Source organism: Acipenser ruthenus, chromosome 1 (genome assembly GCF_902713425.1).
Source record: "Acipenser ruthenus chromosome 1, fAciRut3.2 maternal haplotype, whole genome shotgun sequence".
Taxonomy (NCBI): Eukaryota; Metazoa; Chordata; class Actinopteri; order Acipenseriformes; family Acipenseridae; genus Acipenser; species Acipenser ruthenus.
Genome location: NC_081189.1, coordinates 2,289,273 through 2,310,877, shown reverse-complemented (window position 1 = coordinate 2,310,877; position 21,605 = coordinate 2,289,273). Strand labels below are relative to the sequence as shown.

The window sequence follows — 21,605 nt, the reverse complement described above, 5'->3', positions numbered from 1 at the left end:
TACCCTGGAGTTGAAGCACGCAGAAGCACCAGCACGGTCTAACCATCACTCATCACGTTCCCTGGGAAACCATACAGAGACCACAGGAGCCTCTTCATTCAAACACAAACACACCACAAAGCATCAGAATTAAAAATCACAGAATCTAGAGGCAAGAAATGACACGACTACAGATATGTGCTTAATGTCAAACATCTTTATTCCTATTTGTGTTTTTATATGCAGGGATTAATCACAGAACAAACACATTCACATACTGTAGAGCCCCATATCACAAAAGTCAAATCAATAACAGACTTTCCAAATCTACATAAACAAATAACCGAGGAAGTTGCTTATGGTGCCTGAAGGTGCAATTCATTTATGTGTTCAAGCATAACAGGCAATGGCATGACATTGTTTTTAGTGATTTGAAATGCGCTGCAATATTTTTCTCCTCAGATGGGTTACCAGCATTAAAAGCATTAAAAGCTGTTTCACCTGAAGGTGGGGATTACACAGTGACTTCTTGTTGTGCTAGCCTCCTTGGAGTGAAACTTGCAGGTGAATTTTTGCAGGTTAATATACACTGTGTAGAGAGACACCACGCTTCAGAAAGACTCTTCTGTTTGGCTCTCAGTCAGGCCTGTGATCTCCAGTGGAAACAGCAATACTGTGCTTAATGATTGGGCAGCACGACTTGGCACAGGAGGCAGCCAGCTGGCTCAGCATTAAAAAGAGCAGCATTATTATAGCAGAGAACGGCCGGCATTGAACCAGCAGCTACTGGGACTTTACTGTGCACAGGCTTGACCTGCGTGCCTTTTTACTCATCCCCATGAGAACGGATTCTTACTGCTGTCACTTTGCATTTAAATGGGCTTGACTGCTCCCTGCAGACTTGACATCATTTTGCACATTTATTAAACTTTCATCCTTTTCTATTTCCTATTTTCATTTTCCATTATAAGCATTCCTTTTTCAGTGGGAAATGTTTGCATCACACCATACACAGTCTGTGCTTGTGACTAAGCAATTACATAGAGGGCTATATGGATGAATATGAAATAAATAAGAAATGCACAAAAAAATAGCAATGATCTCTAACAGCAACTTAACAAAAAACAAAGTATTTCTTATTTTTATTTTTAGATTGATATCCTGCCTGTACTTTGAATCCCTGATTATTCCAGCGCTGTCTCTAGACAGATCTGATAACAACAGCGTGAGCCCCGTGTGGTAATAGACAGCATGGTGCTAGCATGTTTGCTGACTCAGCCAGTGTCCGTGGAGGAGAGGCGGGGGGGGGGGTTACTTCTTATGGAAGAGGTTCTTGATGGCCTCCTGTCCTGGCTCAGCCATCATCTTCATGGGCTGGTTCTTGAGCGCTGCCTCGCGCATGCTGTAGTACACATACTCGTTCTGCTGGAACATTCGAAGCTCCATCTCCGTCTGCATGCGGATTGCCTGCAGCGCAAACACACACACACACACCTGTGAGATCCTTTATGTGGAGGGAATGTGCCTGCCTTCAAAGCAGAGCGAAGTGTAACAGAGCACAGTGAAAGCATATTAATAAACATGGCAAACCAGGGTAGACTATGGCAAATGCCTAATATAACCATGGGAAAAGCATGGAAATATGTCGAAACTACAGTGGGCTATTAAAGGGGCTCTTCTAACTAATGAAATAACTCCTGGTGAGCCCTTCCTTTCACTCCAGTGGTCTCACATGTGCAGTTATGAAAGAAGCACATTAGGGTGCCTCACACTTTGGGTTGCCACCTGGCCCCATAATTCCAGAACACTTTGGGACGGGACAGGTTTTTTAGTTGCCCTTAAACTGAAAGAAATAAACACGTGAATTGAGCATTATTAATTATTAATTATCCGAATCATCGTGATAATACAAATCTTACAAAATAAAAAAAAAACTTGAATAAAATAAATTTCATTGCCTCTATTATTCTGTTCTATTCTGTACATACAGCACTATTGACATACTGCTGTCATGTCCATGGTCAACCTTTTCATCTTACTGACAGCTCTCATTTTGAATTAAGAGCTGTAAATTGAGGGGATGCATGTTATGATATGTAATACAGTATATATACTGTACTCCTGCCCTGCAATTCATTCCTGTGGTGACCCTGTAGTGTAGTGCCAGTTGGCAGATCTGGGTTCACCCACCTCCAGGTCCTTGGTGATGGGGTGTGTGGGCCCATGTGTGACCATTAGGATGGCATAGGCCTTGCAGATCATGCCGTGCGCGACCTCGATCAGCCCTGCGTGCCAGTGCGTCACGCCCGCCCTCATAGTAGCCATGCCCAGCTGTGCATTGTTCGGGTGGTACAGCTTCCTGGAGGGGAAGGAGAAGAAACCTGTCTCAGAACACTGCGTTTAGTTCTGATCCCCAAAAGGACATTGTGGTTCACGAAAGAGTCCAACCAAACTAATCTCAGGAGGGCTTAAAGGAATGAGTTACATGAAGATAGGTTGACGATACAAATTGCCTTTACTTAGCCCAGGACAAAAAAATAATTTGGGGGGGGGGGGGTAACCCTAACCAACGACTTCAAGCCCGGCACAGAAACCAGGACCAGAAGACACATAGTGGAGACAAACTTAGGACAGAGGGAAGGAGATAGTCATCTTTTTTCTTGTGTATTAAGTTGTCGTTTCTTGTGTATTAATCGCTGTGCTCACAGGTATCCCTGCACCATCTTGTTTGAGTAGTCAGAAGCCTCGTGGAAGGACTGCAGGTAGGATAGCACCTCAGAGGCGATGCTCAGGACCCGCAGCATGTGGATGTTGGTCTCAGCCAGGACCGGCTCCTGTCTCTTCAGACACTCCCGACAGTACTTCACCACCTGACACAACACAAGGGCAGGGCACAGATCACAGATCTGGACAACATGCAACCACAAACATATTCAAAAAGCTACAGTATTTGGCCAGGAGGTGGCACTGTGTGCTATGAAAAGTATCATTAAAAGAAGCATCAGTTACTACAGATGTCCACTGGGAGGCACTGCATGCTATGCTGAAATTAGTTTTAAATAAAACCTGCGTGCTGCTAGGGGCAGGCAGGCAGGCAGGCAGGACTGTACCTCGTGGTAGTTGCCCTCTGATCGTGATTTCTCAATCTTTTGCAAGGTGTCAGTGCTGAACGTTATCACCTCCTTCACCACCTCCGCCGAGGGCTGGAAAACACAGCAGAAACATCGGGCTCATTCACCGGACGTGCTGCACACCAGAACATCCAAGTTATTCAGAAACGAGCAGTTAAAACATTACACATTTCTACAAGGGATCGCTCTTCTCCCACCACCAAAGAGGGTACAATGACTTTCACATTGTCTACACATTTAGGGACAGAGAGACAGACAGTGGTCTTAATAATGAGCTGATCTATCTGTTTCAGTACACTGACTGCTGCACCATGTCTTTGACAAACACATTCCCCTGCTGTGCCAACTGGTATTCTTCAGTAGAAGGTGACAGTCCCTGTAAAATCACCTGTTAATTTTACAAAACTAGAACCAAACAGCTAAGTTGTATGTTTCAAGTCCTCTTAAGTGTGTTTGCTTTTTCATTTTGTAACACTAACAGGATTTTTTTTTCCTTTCAAATGAGTTAATTAAAGAATGGAGGAAACGCTTTGCAAATATGTCCCTCTCTTTTATTCAATGTTAATCTGCATGGGATTGATCTTCTCTCACACCCCACTGGTGATCAGGAGAGCTCTTTCAACCAGCTGCACTTATTGTATTTGTGCTGAATGAAAGATGCGAGGGACTCATTTGTTTATTATGAAGCATTGCCGCATAGCATTGCTGACACACTTGGTGGAGCTGCTAGTCTGGGGATTTTTCCCAGCAGGCCCCATTGTTGGATCACAATTGATTGGAGTGGCTGATAAAGATATCAGCTGGCACCTCGGACAGAGCCGGACAGAGTGCCTGCTTGATAAGCCCGGACTGATAAGTTAATCTATAATAAGACACAGCTGTTTTCTAAAGTACAGTAAACATGGAACGCTTTCAAGTCGTGGTCTTTCAGGGCTGTTGTCATGGACAGGGCCTCTCCTTTCCAGTGACATAAGAACATAAGAACATAAGAAAGTTTACAAACGAGAGGAGGCCATTCAGCCCATCTTGCTCGTTTGGTTGTTAGTAGCTTATTGATCCCAGAATCTCATCAAGCAGCTTCTTGAAGGATCCCAGGGTGTCAGCTTCAACAACATTACTGGGGAGTTGGTTCCAGACCCTCACAATTCTCTGTGTAAAAAAGTGCCTCCTATTTTCTGTTCTGAATGCCCCTTTATCTAATCTCCATTTATGACCCCTGGTCCTTTTTTCTTTTTTCAAGTCAAAGAAGTCCCCCTGGTTGACATTGTCTATACCTTTTAGGATTTTGAATGTTTGAATCAGATCGCCGCGTAGTCTTCTTTGTTCAAGACTGAATATATTCAATTCTTTTAGCCTGTCTGCATACGACATGCCTTTTAAACCCGGGATAATTCTGGTTGCTCTTCTTTGCACTCTTTCTAGAGCAGCAATATCCTTTTTGTAACGAGGTGACCAGAACTGAACACAATATTCTAGGTGAGGTCTTACTAATGCATTGTAGAGTTTTAACATTACTTCCCTTGATTTAAATTCAACACTTCTCACAATATATCCAAGCATCTTGTTAGCCTTTTTTATAGCTTCCCCACATTGTCTAGATGAAGACATTTCTGAGTCAACATAAACTCCTAGGTCTTTTTCATAGTTCCCTTCTTCAATTTCACTATCTCCCATATGATATTTATAATGAACATTTTTATTGCCCGCATGCAATACTTTACACTTTTCTCTATTAAATTTCATTTGCCACGTGTCTGCCCAATTTTGAATGCGGTCTAGATCATTTTGAATGACTTTTGCTGCTTCAACAGTGTCTGCCACTCCTCCTATTTTTGTGTCGTCTGCAAATTTAACGAGTTTGCTTACTATATCAGAGTCTAAATCATTAATGTAGATTAGGAATAGCAGAGGACCTAATACTGATCCCTGTGGTACACCACTGGTTACCTCACTCCATTTTGAGGTTTCTCCTCTAATCAGTACTTTCTGTTTTCTACATGTTAACCACTCCCTAATCCATGTGCATGCATTTCCTTGAATCCCTACTGCGTTCAGTTTGAGAATTAATCTTTTATGTGGGACTTTGTCAAAAGCTTTCTGGAAATCTAAATAGACCATGTCGTATGCTTTGCAGTTGTCCATTTTCAATGTTGCATCCTCAAAAAAGTCAAGTAGGTTAGTTAGACATGATCTCCCTTTCCTAAAACCATGCTGACTGTCTCCCAGGATATTGTTACCATATAGGTAATTTTCCATTTTGGATCTTATTATAGTTTCCATAAGTTTACATATAATAGAAGTCAGGCCTTACATGGCCAGCTTTACAGCCACTAGGTAAAAGGGATTCACTTATTTAAGTGGACCCCTATGCAGATAACTGAGACTTGAGTGCCGGTGTCAGAGAATATTTGTTCCCCCTGAATATTTGTTCCCCCAGGAACGAATATTAATTCCCCCTAGGAACTTAATTAGGCGCACCACGCTTGCTTTGTGCAAGTAACTTACAATTACAATGTAATCGGATTCAAGCTACCTATTTGAGGACCTGATTCCCAAATCCATTTTCTAGTCTGAATTGGGATTCAAATGAATCCTCTTCCTGTCTCAAACTGCTGAGCAATGGGGGTCTTCAATCCTTCACCCCTCACCTTGTTTCCTTCCTCCTCTTTGACAGCTTCCATGAGGTCGTCCTTGATCCCCTTGGTGCAGTGCTCACAGGTGCAGTCGAAGTGGTACTGCAGCTTCAGCTGCTTCCTGCGGTCCTGACTCAGGCAGAGGAAATCCACGTAGGACACAGTGAGCTCCTCTCCCGGGGAGATCTTCCCGATGGCGCGCAGCTCGATCCTGGGAAACACACACAGACAGCAGGCAGCGGTGAGCGAGGGACAGGGGCAGCGAGCAGGGACAGGGCTCTCTAAAGTGATGCGAGTGGTGCTGAGGAATACTGACGCAGAACAGCCCTCTGTGCCTAAAGCTGGCAAGCAGTCTCGTACTTAGAGAGGGAAAAATTGACTTTCATATAAAAAGGCAAAGGTTTCATTTAAAACCTATTTCCACTAGATCGAGGAGGAGGTTTTGCATGATTACTGCTGGCCACGAAAAAGTCATAAAAAGTGAAATGCATTGTTAAAAATATTTCAGAAAAGTTAAAAAAAACTAAGCTTATTTGGAGCTTATATTATTTGGAATTTATAAGAGATGTCTTCTTTTATAAATGATTAATATGAATTGGTTTATGTTTTTTGCAGGGCTGTCAAATTGCCATTTTCTTATTTATTTTCAACAGTGTAGTTTTTGTTCTCAACTCATTTTTGCAGGGATTGTCCACCCGCTCCTTCTCAGACAGCTGAATCACCACTGCGTAGCAGCGCCTCCTGCTGGAAGGGCATGGATCTGATTCTGTGAGTATTTCACTTTGTAACTGAGCACAGAGGCTGTTCTCTCCTCAACTCGTACACAGTCCGCCCTCATTAGCTTGCCAGCTGCGCTAAGCCATGCCATAGAAGTGCCAGCCTTCCCCCATGCCGAGGGAAGCTTCACCTCTCAGCTTTCAGTAGAGATGGAAATGGGTTTAGGGTGGTGAGGAACAAAACATGGTTGTGAAATAAAAGAAAGAAAGAAAGAAAGAAAGAAAGAAAGAAAGAAAGAAGAAAGACTGGTGTTATTTTTAATTAAAAACGTGAATTAAGGAATTTTAGTATCCAAACCACCTGATTATCAGAACAAAGCCTGTCTCAGCTGACTTGTAATAATTCCAAAACTCCAAAAGAAGCAGCATTCGCATGGGTGGAGATGGGATGGCATTAGTGTTCTGTGTCATGTAGTGAAAACCACCGTGAACCTCGTAAAGAAATAGCACGCATTCCGTTAAAGATAAGTAATAAAACACTTGCTCCTGAGCCGGGAGCTCCTGGGCCGAAGGGAAGCACTGCAGGATCCATGCTGTGGTCCGGGCGGGAGGGGGCTTTCTACTTGGGGGGGAACGTTAGTGAATCTAGGATGGTTTGGTATATATGTGATGCTGTCAACGTGTAAAAAGAGTGGCCCTTCACACAGTGGATCATTGCAGTCTTGAAAAAAAAATGAAAGAACGGAATTGAAATGCAGAGAACCTGAACCAATTATCTTGTGATCTCGATATAACAAATTAGTTTTTGTATCGTTTTTTGTCCTCAGTGAGCCACTGTACTACTGTTCACTTACATTAACCCTTTAAATCTCTGTCTGCCAAAAGATTTAGAACCTTATCGTGTAGTTTCACAGACCCAGACGAGCTACTTGTATGACCCATAATAAGATCAAGTGATCATTAATGATAGACTATTTTGTTTAAAGACTTATACACTTATGGTGAACTACAAAAAGCCATGTTGTTGTGCTTGTATCCGGATACACAACCCAATGACACTGTGCTGTATCATGTAAATGGCATAGGATTGTTGCACTCCTAATAATAATACATAATGACATGTCAACAGGAAATCACATGGCCAGTGGTGCTCTTGATGATGCATGGAAGGAGCTGTGTGTCCAGGGCTCAGTGAGGGGTAGGGTATGGAGGTAATGGCCAGGTAAGGATGGTGCTCTTGATGATGTGTGGAAGGAGCTGTGTGTCCAGGGCTCAGTGAGGGGTAGGGTACGGAGGTAATGGTCAGGTAGTTAGGGTTAGGGTTAGGGTTAGGGTTAAGCCATGTTGTTGTGCTGTATCATGTAAATTGCATGGGATTGTTGCACTCCTAATAATAATACATAATGACATGTCAACAGGAAATCACATGGCCAGTGGTGCTCTTGATGATGTGTGGAAGGAGCTGTGTGTCCAGGGCTCAGTGAGGGGTAGGGTAAGGAGGTAATGGTCAGGTAAGGATGGTGCTCTTGATGATGTGTGGAAGGAGCTGTGTGCCCAGGGCTCAGTGGCTGAGGGGTAGGGTAAGGAGGTAATGGTCAGGTAAGGATTTCAGGGTAAAGTAAGGGGCAGTGCACGAGACCAACCCACCTCATCTGGGTGTGAAACATTGACTTTACTGCCTCGTGACTGAAAGACAAAATGAAAATCGGCAGTTTACATGACATAGAAAGAATCCATTTCAACAGCCATTTAGTAATGGCTACTTTGTTTTGTCTAAGCAGACTTTGTATTTGTATTGCCTGTTGATCACAGAGACCTCCATAGAACATGGCACTTTGGGTGGATTGGTACCAATATGTGTAATAATTAGGCACATTTCAATGGGAAGTAGTTGGATGCCAAAGCACAGCAGCCTTATTAGTTTTCAGTTTTTTAAAACCTCTGTTATAAAGACCAGCCAATACATTACAATACTTTAATTGCCATGTACCACACTGTAATGGTGCTGCTTAGACTGTAGAAAGGAGGACTCATTAGCACTGAGCTGGGGAGCTTTAGGAATGAGCAGCAAGCTTGTTTTAAAGGGCTTGACTTCCACCATCCAATGTGAGGACAGGGTCCCTGGCTGGAAAGAGATGTGCACCCTGTATAAATATGCCAGCACGAAGCGCCAGCCATCTGAAGATCCTCTCAACAAAAGAGCCGGGAGTCTAACTGGGGGAGTCCAGTGAGGCGACGCCTGCACCGAGACGCTGTTGGGCCACAGCTCCCACTCCCATTGTGCCTATTTGTCTCACCTGTCCTGCTATGACTGTCTCTCACATCCCTGTTCTGTCCTCTTGCTCTCGTTCTCTGCCCTCTTCCCACCGCTGCTCCTCCAACCCCTCTAACCTCATCCCGCTGTCTCTCCCCCCCCCCCTCACCCTCGCCCCCCTCGCACTCTCTCTGGTGCACTCTGGAACCGTCACTCTTCTGCTAACAAAGCTGATTTAATCTCTGTCTTTGCCTCCCACCTCTCTCGATTTCCTTGCTCTCACTGAAACCTGGCTGTCCACTGATAACACTGTAACTCCTGCCGCCCTGTCCTCTCTCTACGTCCTGTCCCATACCCCGCGTCTCACTGGACGGGGAGGTGGGACTGGTCTTCTCCTCTCTTCCTCCTTACTCTTTTCTGTCCCCTCCGACCTCTCACTCTCTGTTAACACCTTTGAATTTCATGCTGTCCAACTTACCTCTCCCTGTCAACTCCTGCTAATTGTACTGTACCATCCCCCTGGACCTCTCGCTCACTTTCTCAATGAACTTGACTATCTACTCTCCTCCCTCCCCTCTCTGTCCACCCCAACTGTCCTGTTAGGTGATTTCAATATCCATCTCTCCAACCCCAGCCACTCTGCCGGATTCCTCCCTCTCCTTTACTCCTTTGACTTCTGTCTCTCTCCATCCCCACCTACCCACAAAGCTGGCTGTCAACTGGACCTCACCTTCTCCAGGGCCTGCTGCCCCTCCACCCTCTCTGTCACCCCCCTGGACCTCTCTGATCACTATTTCATCTCTTTTTCTCTGTCTCTCCCCTCTCTCCCTGCTCCTCCTACCCCCACTGTCACCTCTCACCATAACCTCCGCTCTCTCTCCCCCTCTGCCCTTGCCTCCACCGCTCTCTCGCACCTCCCTCCAATCAACACATTCTCCCAACTCTCTGTAGACTCTGCTACCTCCACCCTCTTCTCCTCCCTCACCTCCTCCCTCACCTCCCGACCTGCTCGCCCCTCCCCAACCCTGGCTCTCCTCTGCACTCCACTCAGCAAGAACCACACTGCGATCTGCTGAAAAGAAATGGAAGAGAACCAAACCCCCTGCTTCCCTAGACCTCTACTGCGCTATCCTCTCCTCCTTCTCCTCTACTCTCTCCTCTTCTAAATGTTCTTATTTCCAATCTACAATCCAAGCCTCCACTAACAACCCATGTAAACTATTCTCTACCTTCTCCTCCCTCCTTAACCCTCCCCCTCCTCCTCTCTCCTCTATCTCCTCTGATGACTTTGCCTCTTTCTTCTCTTCTAAAATCTCAGATATCCGCAAACTCTTTAACACCTCTCCTGCTCCAACCCCTACACCCACTGCATCCCCTACTAACTCACCCTCTTTCTCCACCTTCTCCCCCCTCTCAGACTCTGACCTCTCCTCCCTGCTCCAGGGTCACAAACCCACCACATATGCCCTGGACCCCCTCCCCACTCACCTCTTTCAAGCTGCTGCTCCTGCTCTACTTACCTTCATCTCCTCCCTTCTCAACACCTCTCTCCTTTCTGGTCTCTTTCCCTCTGCCTTCAAACAAGCCTCTATCACTCCCCTCCTCAAAAAAACCCACCTCCCTCCAGAGCTACCGTCCTGTCTCCCTCCTACCCTTCCTCTCCAAAACCCTCGAGCGGGCTGTACATCGCCAGCTCTCTGCTTTCCTGTCCAACCACTCTCTGCTTGACCCTCTCCAATCTGGCTTCCGCTCTGCTCACTCCACTGAAACCGCCCTCCTGTCTGTCACTAACTCACTAAACTCTGCCCGAGCTGCCTCTCTCTCCTCTGTCCTAATTCTCCTCGACCTCTCTGCTGCCTTTGACTCTGTTGATCACTCTATTCTACTATCCTCTCTCGCTGACCTGGGAATCTCTGGCACTGCTCTGGCCTGGTTCTCCTCCTACCTCTCCAACCACACTTACCAGGTAACCTGGTGTGGAGCAACCTCCACACCTCGCCCTCTCTCAACAGGAGTCTCCCAAGGGTCAGTCTTGGGTCCTCTCCTGTTCTCTCTCTACACCCGCTCCCCTGGGCCCCCTCATCGCATCCTATGGTTTCTCATACCATTTCTATGCTGATGATGCTCAGATTTTCCTCTCCTTCCCCACCTCTGACTCCACCATCTCCTCCCGTATCTCTACCTGTCTGTCTGCTATTTCCTCCTGGATGCAATCGCATCACCTCAAACTCAACCTCTCTAAATCTGACCTCCTTTTCTTTCCCTCCTCCTCCCCCTCCTCTGATCTCTCTATCTCTGTTCCTCTGGAATCTACCACACTCTCTCCCTCCTCCTCAGCTAAGAACCTCGGAGTCACCCTGGACCCCTGCCTCTCTTATTCCCAGCACATCTCCACTCTGGCACGCACTTGCCGATTCTTCCTGAGCAACATACTAAGAATCCGACCCTTCCTCACAAACTACACCACCCAGCTCCTGGTCCAGGCCCTGGTACTCTCCCGCCTAGACTACTGCAACTCCCTCCTGGCTGGCCTCCCTGCGTCCGCCACCCATCCGCTCCAGCTCATCCAGAACTCCGCTGCTTGCCTGGTGTTTCCTCTGCCTCGCTTCTCCCACGCAACTCCACTGCTCCGCTCACTCCACTGGCTCCCGATCACCGCTTGCATCCAGTTCAAGTACTCGCCTACAGATGCCTTGACCAAACTGCACCCAGTTACCTCCAGACCCTCATCTCTCCCTACACCCCCACTCGACCTCTCCGCTCCTCCTTCACTAGAAGACTGGCTCTACCTCCTCTACGCTCCCCTTGCCTCCAGAGCCCGCTCCTTCTCCACCCTCACCCCGCAGTGGTGGAATGACCTACCTACAGATGTCAGGACTGCCCAGTCCCTGACCATCTTCCGGCGCTTCCTCAAGACTCACCTCTTCAGACAGCACCTGTAGAAACTCCTCTTTTCCATCTGGACACTTATCACTCTTCCTTAAATGCACTTTACTTGCTCTTATCTGCTCCCTATTTTACTGCATTAACCCTGTACTTTAGAGTACTGTAATCTGTCAAGTGTCATTTAATCTGTAGTATTTTGTATTTAATTATATCCTGATGTAACTATCACTGACGCTGTTATCTGCTCCGTTATTGAATCGTATTTTGTCATACTTGCTAGAACCGAAGTGATTGTATTTTATCTTGCTCTTAATTGTATTAATACTTGTACTGATTCTTGAAATGTATTTTTGTCTACGACTGTAAGCCGCCCTGGATAAGGGCATCTGCTAAGAAATAAAATAATAATAATAATATGTCAACATTCATCTTGCACAGCAATCAGCATGCACACTCCAATGGCTCCTTGTGCATCAACTTCAATTCCCCATTCCATCAACAGCAAAACTGGGGAAAAATGTTCATAGGGATGCCTTCTGTTTTGGTGTAGGACCTCTAAGATGTTTTACACATTTTATTCAGGATGCCTGGTGCAAACAGTGTGAAGAGGGGGAGTGTAGAGCCCCTGAAAGGGTTACGTACTTGCCGTTGTTGAGGATGACGGTGCAGTTGGGCCAGCAGTTGTGATTTACCAGGCACAGGTTGGGGAAGATTCCCACGCCCACTGCCTGGAGCCCTCGCTGATCACTCAGAGTGAATCCATTGCAGTTGATCTGCCAGGAACAAATGAAGATGAGGGTGGGGGCAGGCTAGTGTGTGAGAGAGCAGGCTGGTGTGTGAGAGAGCAGGCTGGTGTGTGAGAGAACAGGCTAGTGTGTGAGAGAGCAGGCTAGTGTGTGAGAGAGCAGGCTAGTGTGTGAGAGAGCAGGCTGGTGTGTGAGAGAGGCGAGTGTGTCAGAGAGCAGGCAAGTGTGTGAGAGAGGCTAGTGTGTGAGAGAGCAGGCTAGTGTGTGAGAGAGCAGGCTGGTGTGTGAGAGAGGCGAGTGTGTGAGAGAGCAGGCGAGTGTGTGAGAGAGGCTAGTGTGTGAGAGAGCAGGCGGTGTGTGTGAGAGGCTAGTGTGTGAGAGAGCAGACTAGTGTGTGAGAAAGTGAAAAAGAAGATTTTGCATTGTAGCTGTTGGATATGTAAGATAAGAACATACGAAATTTATCAAGGGAGGAGGCCATTCGTCCCATCTGTGATTATTACCTGCCTTCACAACTCTCTGCATAAAAAAAGTGTCTCCTACCCTCTGTCCAAAGTACAGATCCAATAAATTCCTTACGTCTTCTATATTACAGTATCACAATGTGCAACACACAATTCAGTTGATCTCAATAGACTTGAGCATTTCATTAACGGTAGGCTGTCCTAATGCAAGGCACCCGTGATCCCTCAACCCTGAGCCCAGTCTCAGGACCCACATACCAATCCGAAGATGTGGGAGATGTACTGCACACCAAACATGCGGCTGTTGCTCGGCCAGAAGTCCAGGAAGTTATGGACGTCCACCTTCAGCTCCTTCATGTCGTCCTCCCCGAGGTCGTCCAAGTGGTTCTCCAGGTCATCGAGGGAGGTGAGCCGGCCCTCGGACAGGGCACTGCCTTCCTTCTCGATCCGCCACAGGATACGAGCCGCCAGCCTGGGGGGAGGGAGAGGGAGACACGTTCAGACAAACGCCTTCTGAAAAGGAAACACCGCACATAACGATACAAAACTCAACAGCGCTCAGTTTAGAAATAGCATATTTTGTCATTGAATTTATTAACTTTCTTTTGGTATTTCTGAAAAGGAAAGTAGCCTTGAAACGCCAACGTATTGTCAATCGGGAATAAAATGCTGCCCTGAGGCAGCACTGCAATGGTCCTGCTATTATACTTTAGTGTGCAGCGTTATATTTCTATAAGGAACGCTATTCTAACCCTTGGCTAGTCTTTCTGTAAAACTACTTAGCGCACATCACTCCCATACACTCCCCATGCTGGGGTCCAGGTTATCCTTACTAAGTAAACAGTAATAATACTCAGCCTGTTTCCTTGAGCTCCTCACCTGATGTTCTCGTTTGGTACGCTGCCATTCTTCTTGATGGCACTGCACTCGCTCTTGTGCTCTGCCCATCCCTCTTTCTGGCAGGTACGGTCACAGTAGTGGGCAAACTTGCACTGCCCACATCGCTGGAGTTTCAGCTGTTTCTTAAAACAGTTGTGACACACCCCCTGCGTCAGGCTGGAAGAAACAAGGCGACACACACTAAGCACTGAAGAATTCATCATATACAATGACCTTGCAAATGGTCTGGCACTTATTCCTTTGTAAGTCTTTACTTACTGTATGTGAGAGGGCAGAGGCTGGGTGCAAACTGGTGACCTTGCACAGTGCAAGTGAGCTTCTAAACCACAATGCAATGGTTTTAGAGCTTGTAACCTCATCTCATCTCACCGACAGGAAACAGAATCCATAACAGTAGAGTATCACCCATTACATGCATTTCCAATAATCCTTTCCATAGACCACTGAGGCTAACAGAACTACATCTTAGACATATTTAGGTACCTTCATTCAAAAGCTACCCTAGATAATGTACTGCATAACAATGTTTTACCATATCTCTCTGTGCTTTACAATGCTTACTCACAATTTACCATGCTTTCACTATGCTTTATTACCCTTTGCTATGCTTTTACTATGGGAATTGTTTTATAAGGGAAAGCCTGCGCTGCACAAATGTAACATCTCTGACTTTATGTATTAAACCAGAGGTGTGACATTCTAGAGGCTTCATTCTAGAGGCTTCATTCTAGAGGCTTCATGTAATAAAGAGATGTTCAAGACAACAACGATGACTTATATAGCACAATTCAAGAAATTTCCACAGAACAAATTTTAGCAGAGCAATACTATTAAAAACAGACAGTTTAAAATAAATAAGAAACATTTGAGTTGTTAGTCAGCTATTTAAAATTAATTCACAACCTTCAGACAATGTACCAAGAAACGCCTTTTCAAATGGATATGTTTTAATTGAGATTTAAAAACAGGAACAGACTCTGCTCGTCTGACAAAGGTCGTAAGGACTTCCGAAGGCTAGGGGCGAGAAACAAACTGGCATCCTGTGAGCGTAGTGTACAGCCAGGGAGGTATGGCCATATTAATTCAGTGAGATATAATGGAGAGACAACATAGCACCATATAGGTAAGCAGTAGGATATTAAAATCAGCTCTAAAGCAGAAGCCAATGCAATGAGTTCAAAACCGGGGTGATCGTATTTCCTAGCCCTCGTTAACACTCTCTCAGCAGCATTTTAACAGTCTGAACATTGAAGAAAAGGCCAGCTCCCTTGGCAGCTCAGTGCTTGAACCAGAGCCAGCTGGTACTAGTAAGTTCCATGAGAAGAGATGAGAAGCTGGCGTGGTGACAGGGAGAGACAGATGTCCTCAAGAGCCTGCATCTTGGCACATTGGTGCTGGAGCACGGGACACGAGGCAGTGCAAACTCCTTATATTACAATTCCACTAATCATACCTGGTTTTTGAAAGTGTACTGTGAGTCAGATAGAGAAACGACGAGGGATTACGGTGTGTTTAGGAGTTATTGCACACCAGGATAACTGAGTTACTGGAGTTTCTGCTTTTGTTGCAATTGAGTTAATTCACGTTTGGGACTTGAATGATCTAAACAGTGGCAGATCTTAATAAAGGAGCACTAAAACTCACAATACTGTCACTTGTTTTATTGTAGAATCAGAATCACCGTACAGGGTAAACAAACATCAGCGAGAATGATGTAGCGCTACAGAGCGTGGCATCTACTATCACCCTGATGATTACACATTTCACATGTAGTGCAATATTTAACATTATTTTTCATGCTTTTCTGAAGTGTACTGTAGGTCAGGGAGGGATTATTGTGTTTTTAGGAGTTAAGGCACACTGGGATAATCACTTCAGTTGTAGCGACTTGTCTTCCAACAGCGTCCAAGGATTCCAGGAACAGGCAAATCACTCTGTTCCAAGAAGAGTCCGTACTGCATGCACACTGTACAGTACACTCAAGAAGCAGGCCTTTCAGGAGGGTCAGTATTGTTACATTGCTCTGTGGAGTAGCAGAACTGCGGGACTTAGTGTCTGACTCTGCTCAAGGTGTCTATAGGGGTGATACAGCTGGGTCACCTCTCAGTAATCCTCCAGCAAGAGGCTAAGGGAGTGAGCAGAGGTACAGTAGTCATGCTCTGAGTCTCTGGAGTTTTTATTTGTGCCTGTGTGTATCTAACAGTGGAGTTCCTGGATCAGAGTACTAACTCGAGTGCTATATGGCTTTGAAAACGCTGGGGCTGCTTGGCTTTCCAGCAGGCTCTACAGTAGTCCAGCACGTTTACTTTCTGTTACCCAAAAAGGATCTAGTTTGCGTTCTCAAGTGGCTAGCCTGTCCCTAGAAGTCTAATTTTAGGCCAGGCTGCTCCTCCACTCTCCCACAGACAGCTGCACCTTTGTTCTTCTGAACACAAGTGGCAAAACGCAGTGAAGCGAATTAAAGATAGACCAGTTTTAATAAATGTCGCACTGATTTTATCATGTGTGACGGGATATTAGAGGTGTGCTGATACTCATTGCTGTACTCGTAAAATGTCAGTGTCAGCTTACGGCCTCAGTACAGCAGTAAAAATGTCAGCGCCCCTTATGAGAGGAAAATCTGCTCCCAGTCAGCTTTTAAAACAAACAATGCCGAAGTTAATTGCCGTTAATTGGTACTTAATGGTGAGGGAAAGACAGTTTTTCTTGTTTTGAAATGAACACATTAATGAATGGATTTATTTAATACCTGCCGGTAGATACTTCTTAAAGGTAATTAGTAGCACACCCCCACAGGGTATTGTTAGATTACTAAACTTTGTAGGATGTAGTATTCTAATCTACAAAATACTCATGAGACAGTAAACATAACAATGTCATTCACAAAGTGTTCATGTCACTTCCTTCTTTGCAGACCTGTTGTCAAGTTTGCCATTTGAATACGTGGGCCCAATTTCTCATTGTCTCTTTATATTTGGGGAATGTAAAACAGGGGCCCAGAGGGACCACAGCTTGAGACAAAGTGCTGTATCATTTCAGGGTGCTATTCTTAAGTACGTTTATGAAATCAACCTGGGAAAACAGCCACTCAGGAACCATGCAGACAGTCAAAGGTGGCAGTGTGTGTAGAATCATCACCACCGGGTCAGATATCTGAAGCTTCTCTTTAACATGAGCTACTACTGAAAACCCACAATGGAATAAAAGTTGTTCCAAATGTAATAAAATTATTCCAATGCAACAAGTTATGGAAGATGTAACAATCACTTTAAGCTTTGCTTTGGTTTATGGTCTAAAGTTTGAAGGATAGTGGTTAAAGCTGGAAGGACCAAGCATAAAGAACTGACAACTCAGCCCATTGAATTGAATGGAAAGACAAGGGCTGGATGCCAACCGCAAACCATACAGTTCAAAGACGAACGACTTACCATTCAACTCGAGAGGCGAGTATGTGTCTTATGCTGATGTCAGTATTATTAACTCATCAGCTTCTAGGAGGAGATTCATTACACAAGGTTAAAGAAGCATATTTAAGCTCTGTTACAGCACCTGAACAGCAACCATTTTTTTTCCAAAATGGTGATTTTGTTATACTGATAACATACAGTGGCTTAGCCCAAGAGAGCAGGTATGGGGGTGCTGGAAGGATAAGAGCTTAGAGTTCATATCAGCTGCTGTCTTACTGAGTGACAGCCCAGCACACGAGACAGGAGGGCTGCTGGGCTATTGAGGAGACAGCTGCAGTGACCAGCCTTGTACACGACTCCCATAGTGCAAGCATAGCAAAGTGTGATAAAGCACATTGAAAGCACGGCGAAATATAGGTAAGCACTGTAAAGAATAGCAAGGTATGGTAACGCATAGTAATAAACATGGCAAGCCAGGGTAAACTATGGTAAATGCAGAGTATAACCATGAGAAAAGCATGGGAAAACTGCCAAAATACCATGGAAAAAAATAAAACTTTATAAGGGCAGCCACCAGTGACCAGCAGGAAATCACTCCAAGCAATAGCAGTGTTTGCTGAGCTAGTTAAATAAACAACAACACCGCTTCATCAGACGTGCTAGTTAGGTACTGAAGGTAGAGAGAAGCTCTGATGGACTCTGACAGCATGCCTTGCAAATTGATAGCACCTCAGAGTAATAGCTTCTTCAACAGCACTCTGTGGCTATGCAAGGAGGGCTGGGCGATCTTTGTTATAAGAGTGAATCGAACTCAGCCCCAAGATTTAATGACCTGGAAGAAAGGCTGTAGGGTGTAATTCATTAAAAGCATGGGAAATGTGACGGATGACCAAACAATGATCAAACCTGTGACTGGGTTGCTAGAGCCCATTATATGATGCCACCCTAAAATGCAAAAACTGCAGAACCAGTTAAAAGAGTAACAATGCAGCCAGCTGCCACAATAATCAACACACTGTAACTGGCAATTCTCTCTTTGACCTCCAAATGGGTTTAAAGTAAGCATTCATTTGTCATGATGTGCGGCACGCGGATGGACTTGGACACGTGTGGGACTCAGAGATGCAGCAGGTGGAGCAAAATGCACACTCAATAAATGAGCAGTCGGCAACTGAACATCTGATAGGACTATAGTGCTGATGGTATCCTGGTTTAGATGAATTTGTATCAATGTGGCAAGCAAGGTTTGATCTTCAGAAGGCTTTACTGTATTGGGCATGGAATGGGTTACTTAGTCATGTTGTTGAGGCAGAATCACTTGGATACTTTAACTTGACAAAGTTGCAGCAGCATTGGTATTCACAGTGATATCCATAAAGTGAAAGAAGAGGATAATTTCCTTTCAATATTAAGAAAGAACAGCCTTGTTAATATTGCTTGTTCCCAGTGCAGCAGTCCATTTAAAACACTCTAGATACAAGCACAGAGTATTGTGAGAACAAACCCAGTGGGGATATGAATGGTGTTGCTTTGAAATTTCATTGGCACACTGACAGGCTACTAGCTTTCATAGAAGCAATGAAATCCACCAGTGAATTTAATACATAAATCCGAGACATGAATGTACAAGAAGCCATGTACCCATCGCAATCAAAACCTAGAGCTTAAAACCAGTAAGCTACAGTTTGTGAACTCATACTGTGCTACTGCCATCAATTACAATGCCCTGGACTCTGTATCCTAGAGTAACTACCAAAAATGAGTTCAGAACACAGTTCTGTAATTGTCTCACGCAAACCCACAACCTTCTACATTGCAGCCCATCACTCTAACCACTGAGCTACTCAAAACAACTGCCTTCCACACTGCAGCCCAGCACTCTAACCACTGAGCTACTCAAACCCACTACCTTCCACACTGCAGCCCAGCATTCTAACCACTGAGCTACTCAAACCCACTACCTTCCACACTGCAGCCCAGCACTCTAACCACTGAGCTACTCAAAACAACTGCCTTCCACACTGCAGCCCTGCACTCTAACCAGTGAGATACTCAAACCCACTACGTTCCACACTGCAGCCCAGCACTCAAGCCCACCATGAGCCCAGATCTGGCAATATGAAATAAGAATGAAGGGCACCCACCTGTCGAAGACCACCGCGGAGTAGGACGGCTCTGCAAACAGGACGTCCCCAGCCCACAGCTCCTTGGTGGCTCGAAGCCCCCGGCCCTTGCCTTCGGAGTTGAACACCTCAACGTTCTCCATATTTTCCAGAGCCATTGCAGGGAGAATAAGAGGAATAGAAAGGAAAGCCTTGGGAGTCACACACTCTAACCTTGGGAGCTATCCCTGGGGTAGTCAGAGACACTTCAACACCTTAACATTCCTCCAGCCCAAACTCTATATATGGATTTGCCACCCATTGGGCCATACCACCTCTCAAAGGAGTGTCCACAACTTTGTGAGATGAATAGTTTTTGTAGATCAATGGGGTGGGGGTGCGGGGGGCTGTCTTTAAAAGTGGCTTTTTATCTGAAAATAAATCTGCTTCAGACAAATCCAGCAGCCACTGGAAATAACCCAAGTTTTTTTTTTTTTTAAGTTACACTTTGTTTCTGCCTCCCCCCTCTATTTTGAACTAGGTAAGCTCTCCTGGGTGTATTTTTAGAAACCAAAAGCATCTGCCAGTCAAGAGCGGAGCAGCTGGGAGATAGATGTGTGTGCCAGTCACACATGCGGCTCCACTGAAACCTGTTGCTGTGCCTGTCTGAGTGTTCCTCAAGGATCCAGAAGTTTCAGATAGGACAGGCAAGATCCTTGTTGTGATTTAAGACCACAAGGGATGTTGAAAACTACGAGAAGTTGTCTGAGCGTTCCAGACTTCACACTTCCCCAACCCCCTCCGCGAGGCATTGCTTCTGGAATAATTTAGCTTCAACCAGTAGACCTCTCCACCCACATTATTCTCTGAATGAATGACAGATGTGCTTCACACTTTCAGTATTGCAGCGATGCTGGTGTCTTTTCAGGCTGGGTTATGATGAGGTTATCGGACCCCATACCCCAGACTGGCCCATGTAGGTGAGACATTTGGATGCAATTTATTGTGAGTGATTGAAATGTCAGATGTGTGCAGTGGATCTGTGAGAACAATGAGGATGACGTGGTTAAACTGAACCCTGATTCATGCACCAGAATAATTGTTTGATAATCCAATGACACACCAGCTGCAGGCACACAGCTGCAATCCGTCTATGTGCAGATCTGTACCAATATAATGCACACTCACAGCATCAGAACAGTTTAACAGGCTCAGCCTCTGAAGCAGGATGTCGGATGAATGCAAAGTAGCTCTTCTGAAGTATCCGATTCAAAGTTTTTTTAATGGATTTGGAAAGACTGCATGGGCGATCTGAACAAAACGCAGCATACTGATGTTGTGTTTTAATGAGCAGGAAACTACTGAAGTAGTGGTGTCTCAGTGTAGCGCCTTCTCTTCTATTTAGTCCATTTTATTTAGTAAACTAAACTTTCTTTTGTATAGTTGTATAAAAACTAAAAAATATTAATAATAAAGAATTGGACAGCTCTGGTCCTCAGTAAAAAAAAAAAAACTCATTTACACAGGGCCCCCTCTGTACAAACATGATACAGAGTATGAGAGAAATCAGCAGGGTCAATGTGTCCTTGATCATTCAGACCTTTACAGGAACCGGTTCTGAAATCACACCCAGACACACATTCTGAACACCACTGGACAACGTCATTAAAATAATAGAGCTTTATAATAGCAATTTTAAGTCACCGATGGGAGAAGTAAAATATTGAATCAAAGATATATATATATTTTTAAAAACACCTTCAAGGGGTAAGGGGGTGATTGAAGCTTCAGTTTCACTCCATAAATCACATAAACTACAGAAGGGATGGACACAAAATTAGAAGTCCCTGAAATATGCACATTCAGGGTCAAAAGAAAAGAACTCTGCAGATCTGACTGACCGGCAATCATAGGCTGATTGTAGGGGTTCGGTTGGCAGGTGCTTCTGTATCAAAGTTTGCACAAATTACTGAAGCTGCACCAGGAACAGTCTCGAGAATGAGGACAGAATTAGAGGCCAGTAATCACTGAGGAACTGTCACTTATCTCTCAAGAACAAGCGCCTTGCAGACCCTGTGACAGTGCTATAGCAGGTTTTTCTGTGTTTTTGTCTGACCAACGCCTGTATGTACTATTGTGTGCTTGGCATGTGCCTGAGATATTTGCTACATGAAATAATTCTTTGGAAAGAATACATGTTGTAAATATAACACCAGAGTTAATAATACCAGCTCCGTCACCACCCAGAGCATGTGCTGTATCTGGCATGACCGAGTTACTGCAGGCTCCTGTCCACAGAGTTCACTACCTGCTAAACAGGGGTGTAACGATTCATTGTGTATCAATTAGTCGTGATACTTTCTTTACATGATAGGCGCCTGTATCGT

The 21,605-nt window shown here is 45.0% G+C and overlaps 1 protein-coding gene across 2 annotated transcripts; it reads right to left on the bottom strand.

The window, feature by feature from the left end:
- Positions 1-176: 176 nt before the first annotated feature.
- LOC117403714 (histone-lysine N-methyltransferase Smyd1-like) lies at positions 177-19,950 on the bottom strand. 2 transcript variants are annotated; one of them, XM_034006047.3, is made up of 10 exons: positions 19,261-19,950; positions 13,689-13,865; positions 13,068-13,281; positions 12,242-12,372; positions 8,107-8,145; positions 5,759-5,954; positions 3,090-3,182; positions 2,686-2,849; positions 2,170-2,338; positions 177-1,446 (listed from the first exon to the last, which is right to left on the bottom strand). In XM_034006047.3, the coding sequence occupies exons 1-10, from the start codon at positions 19,395-19,397 to the stop codon at positions 1,291-1,293; spliced, it is 1,476 nt and encodes a 491-aa protein (XP_033861938.1). In that variant the 5' UTR covers positions 19,398-19,950; the 3' UTR covers positions 177-1,290. The 2 variants fall into 2 exon arrangements, with proteins under 2 accessions (XP_033861938.1, XP_033861940.1); XM_034006049.3 differs by lacking the exon at positions 8,107-8,145 and having other exon boundaries at positions 19,261-19,945.
- Between the last annotated feature and the right edge of the window lie 1,655 nt (positions 19,951-21,605).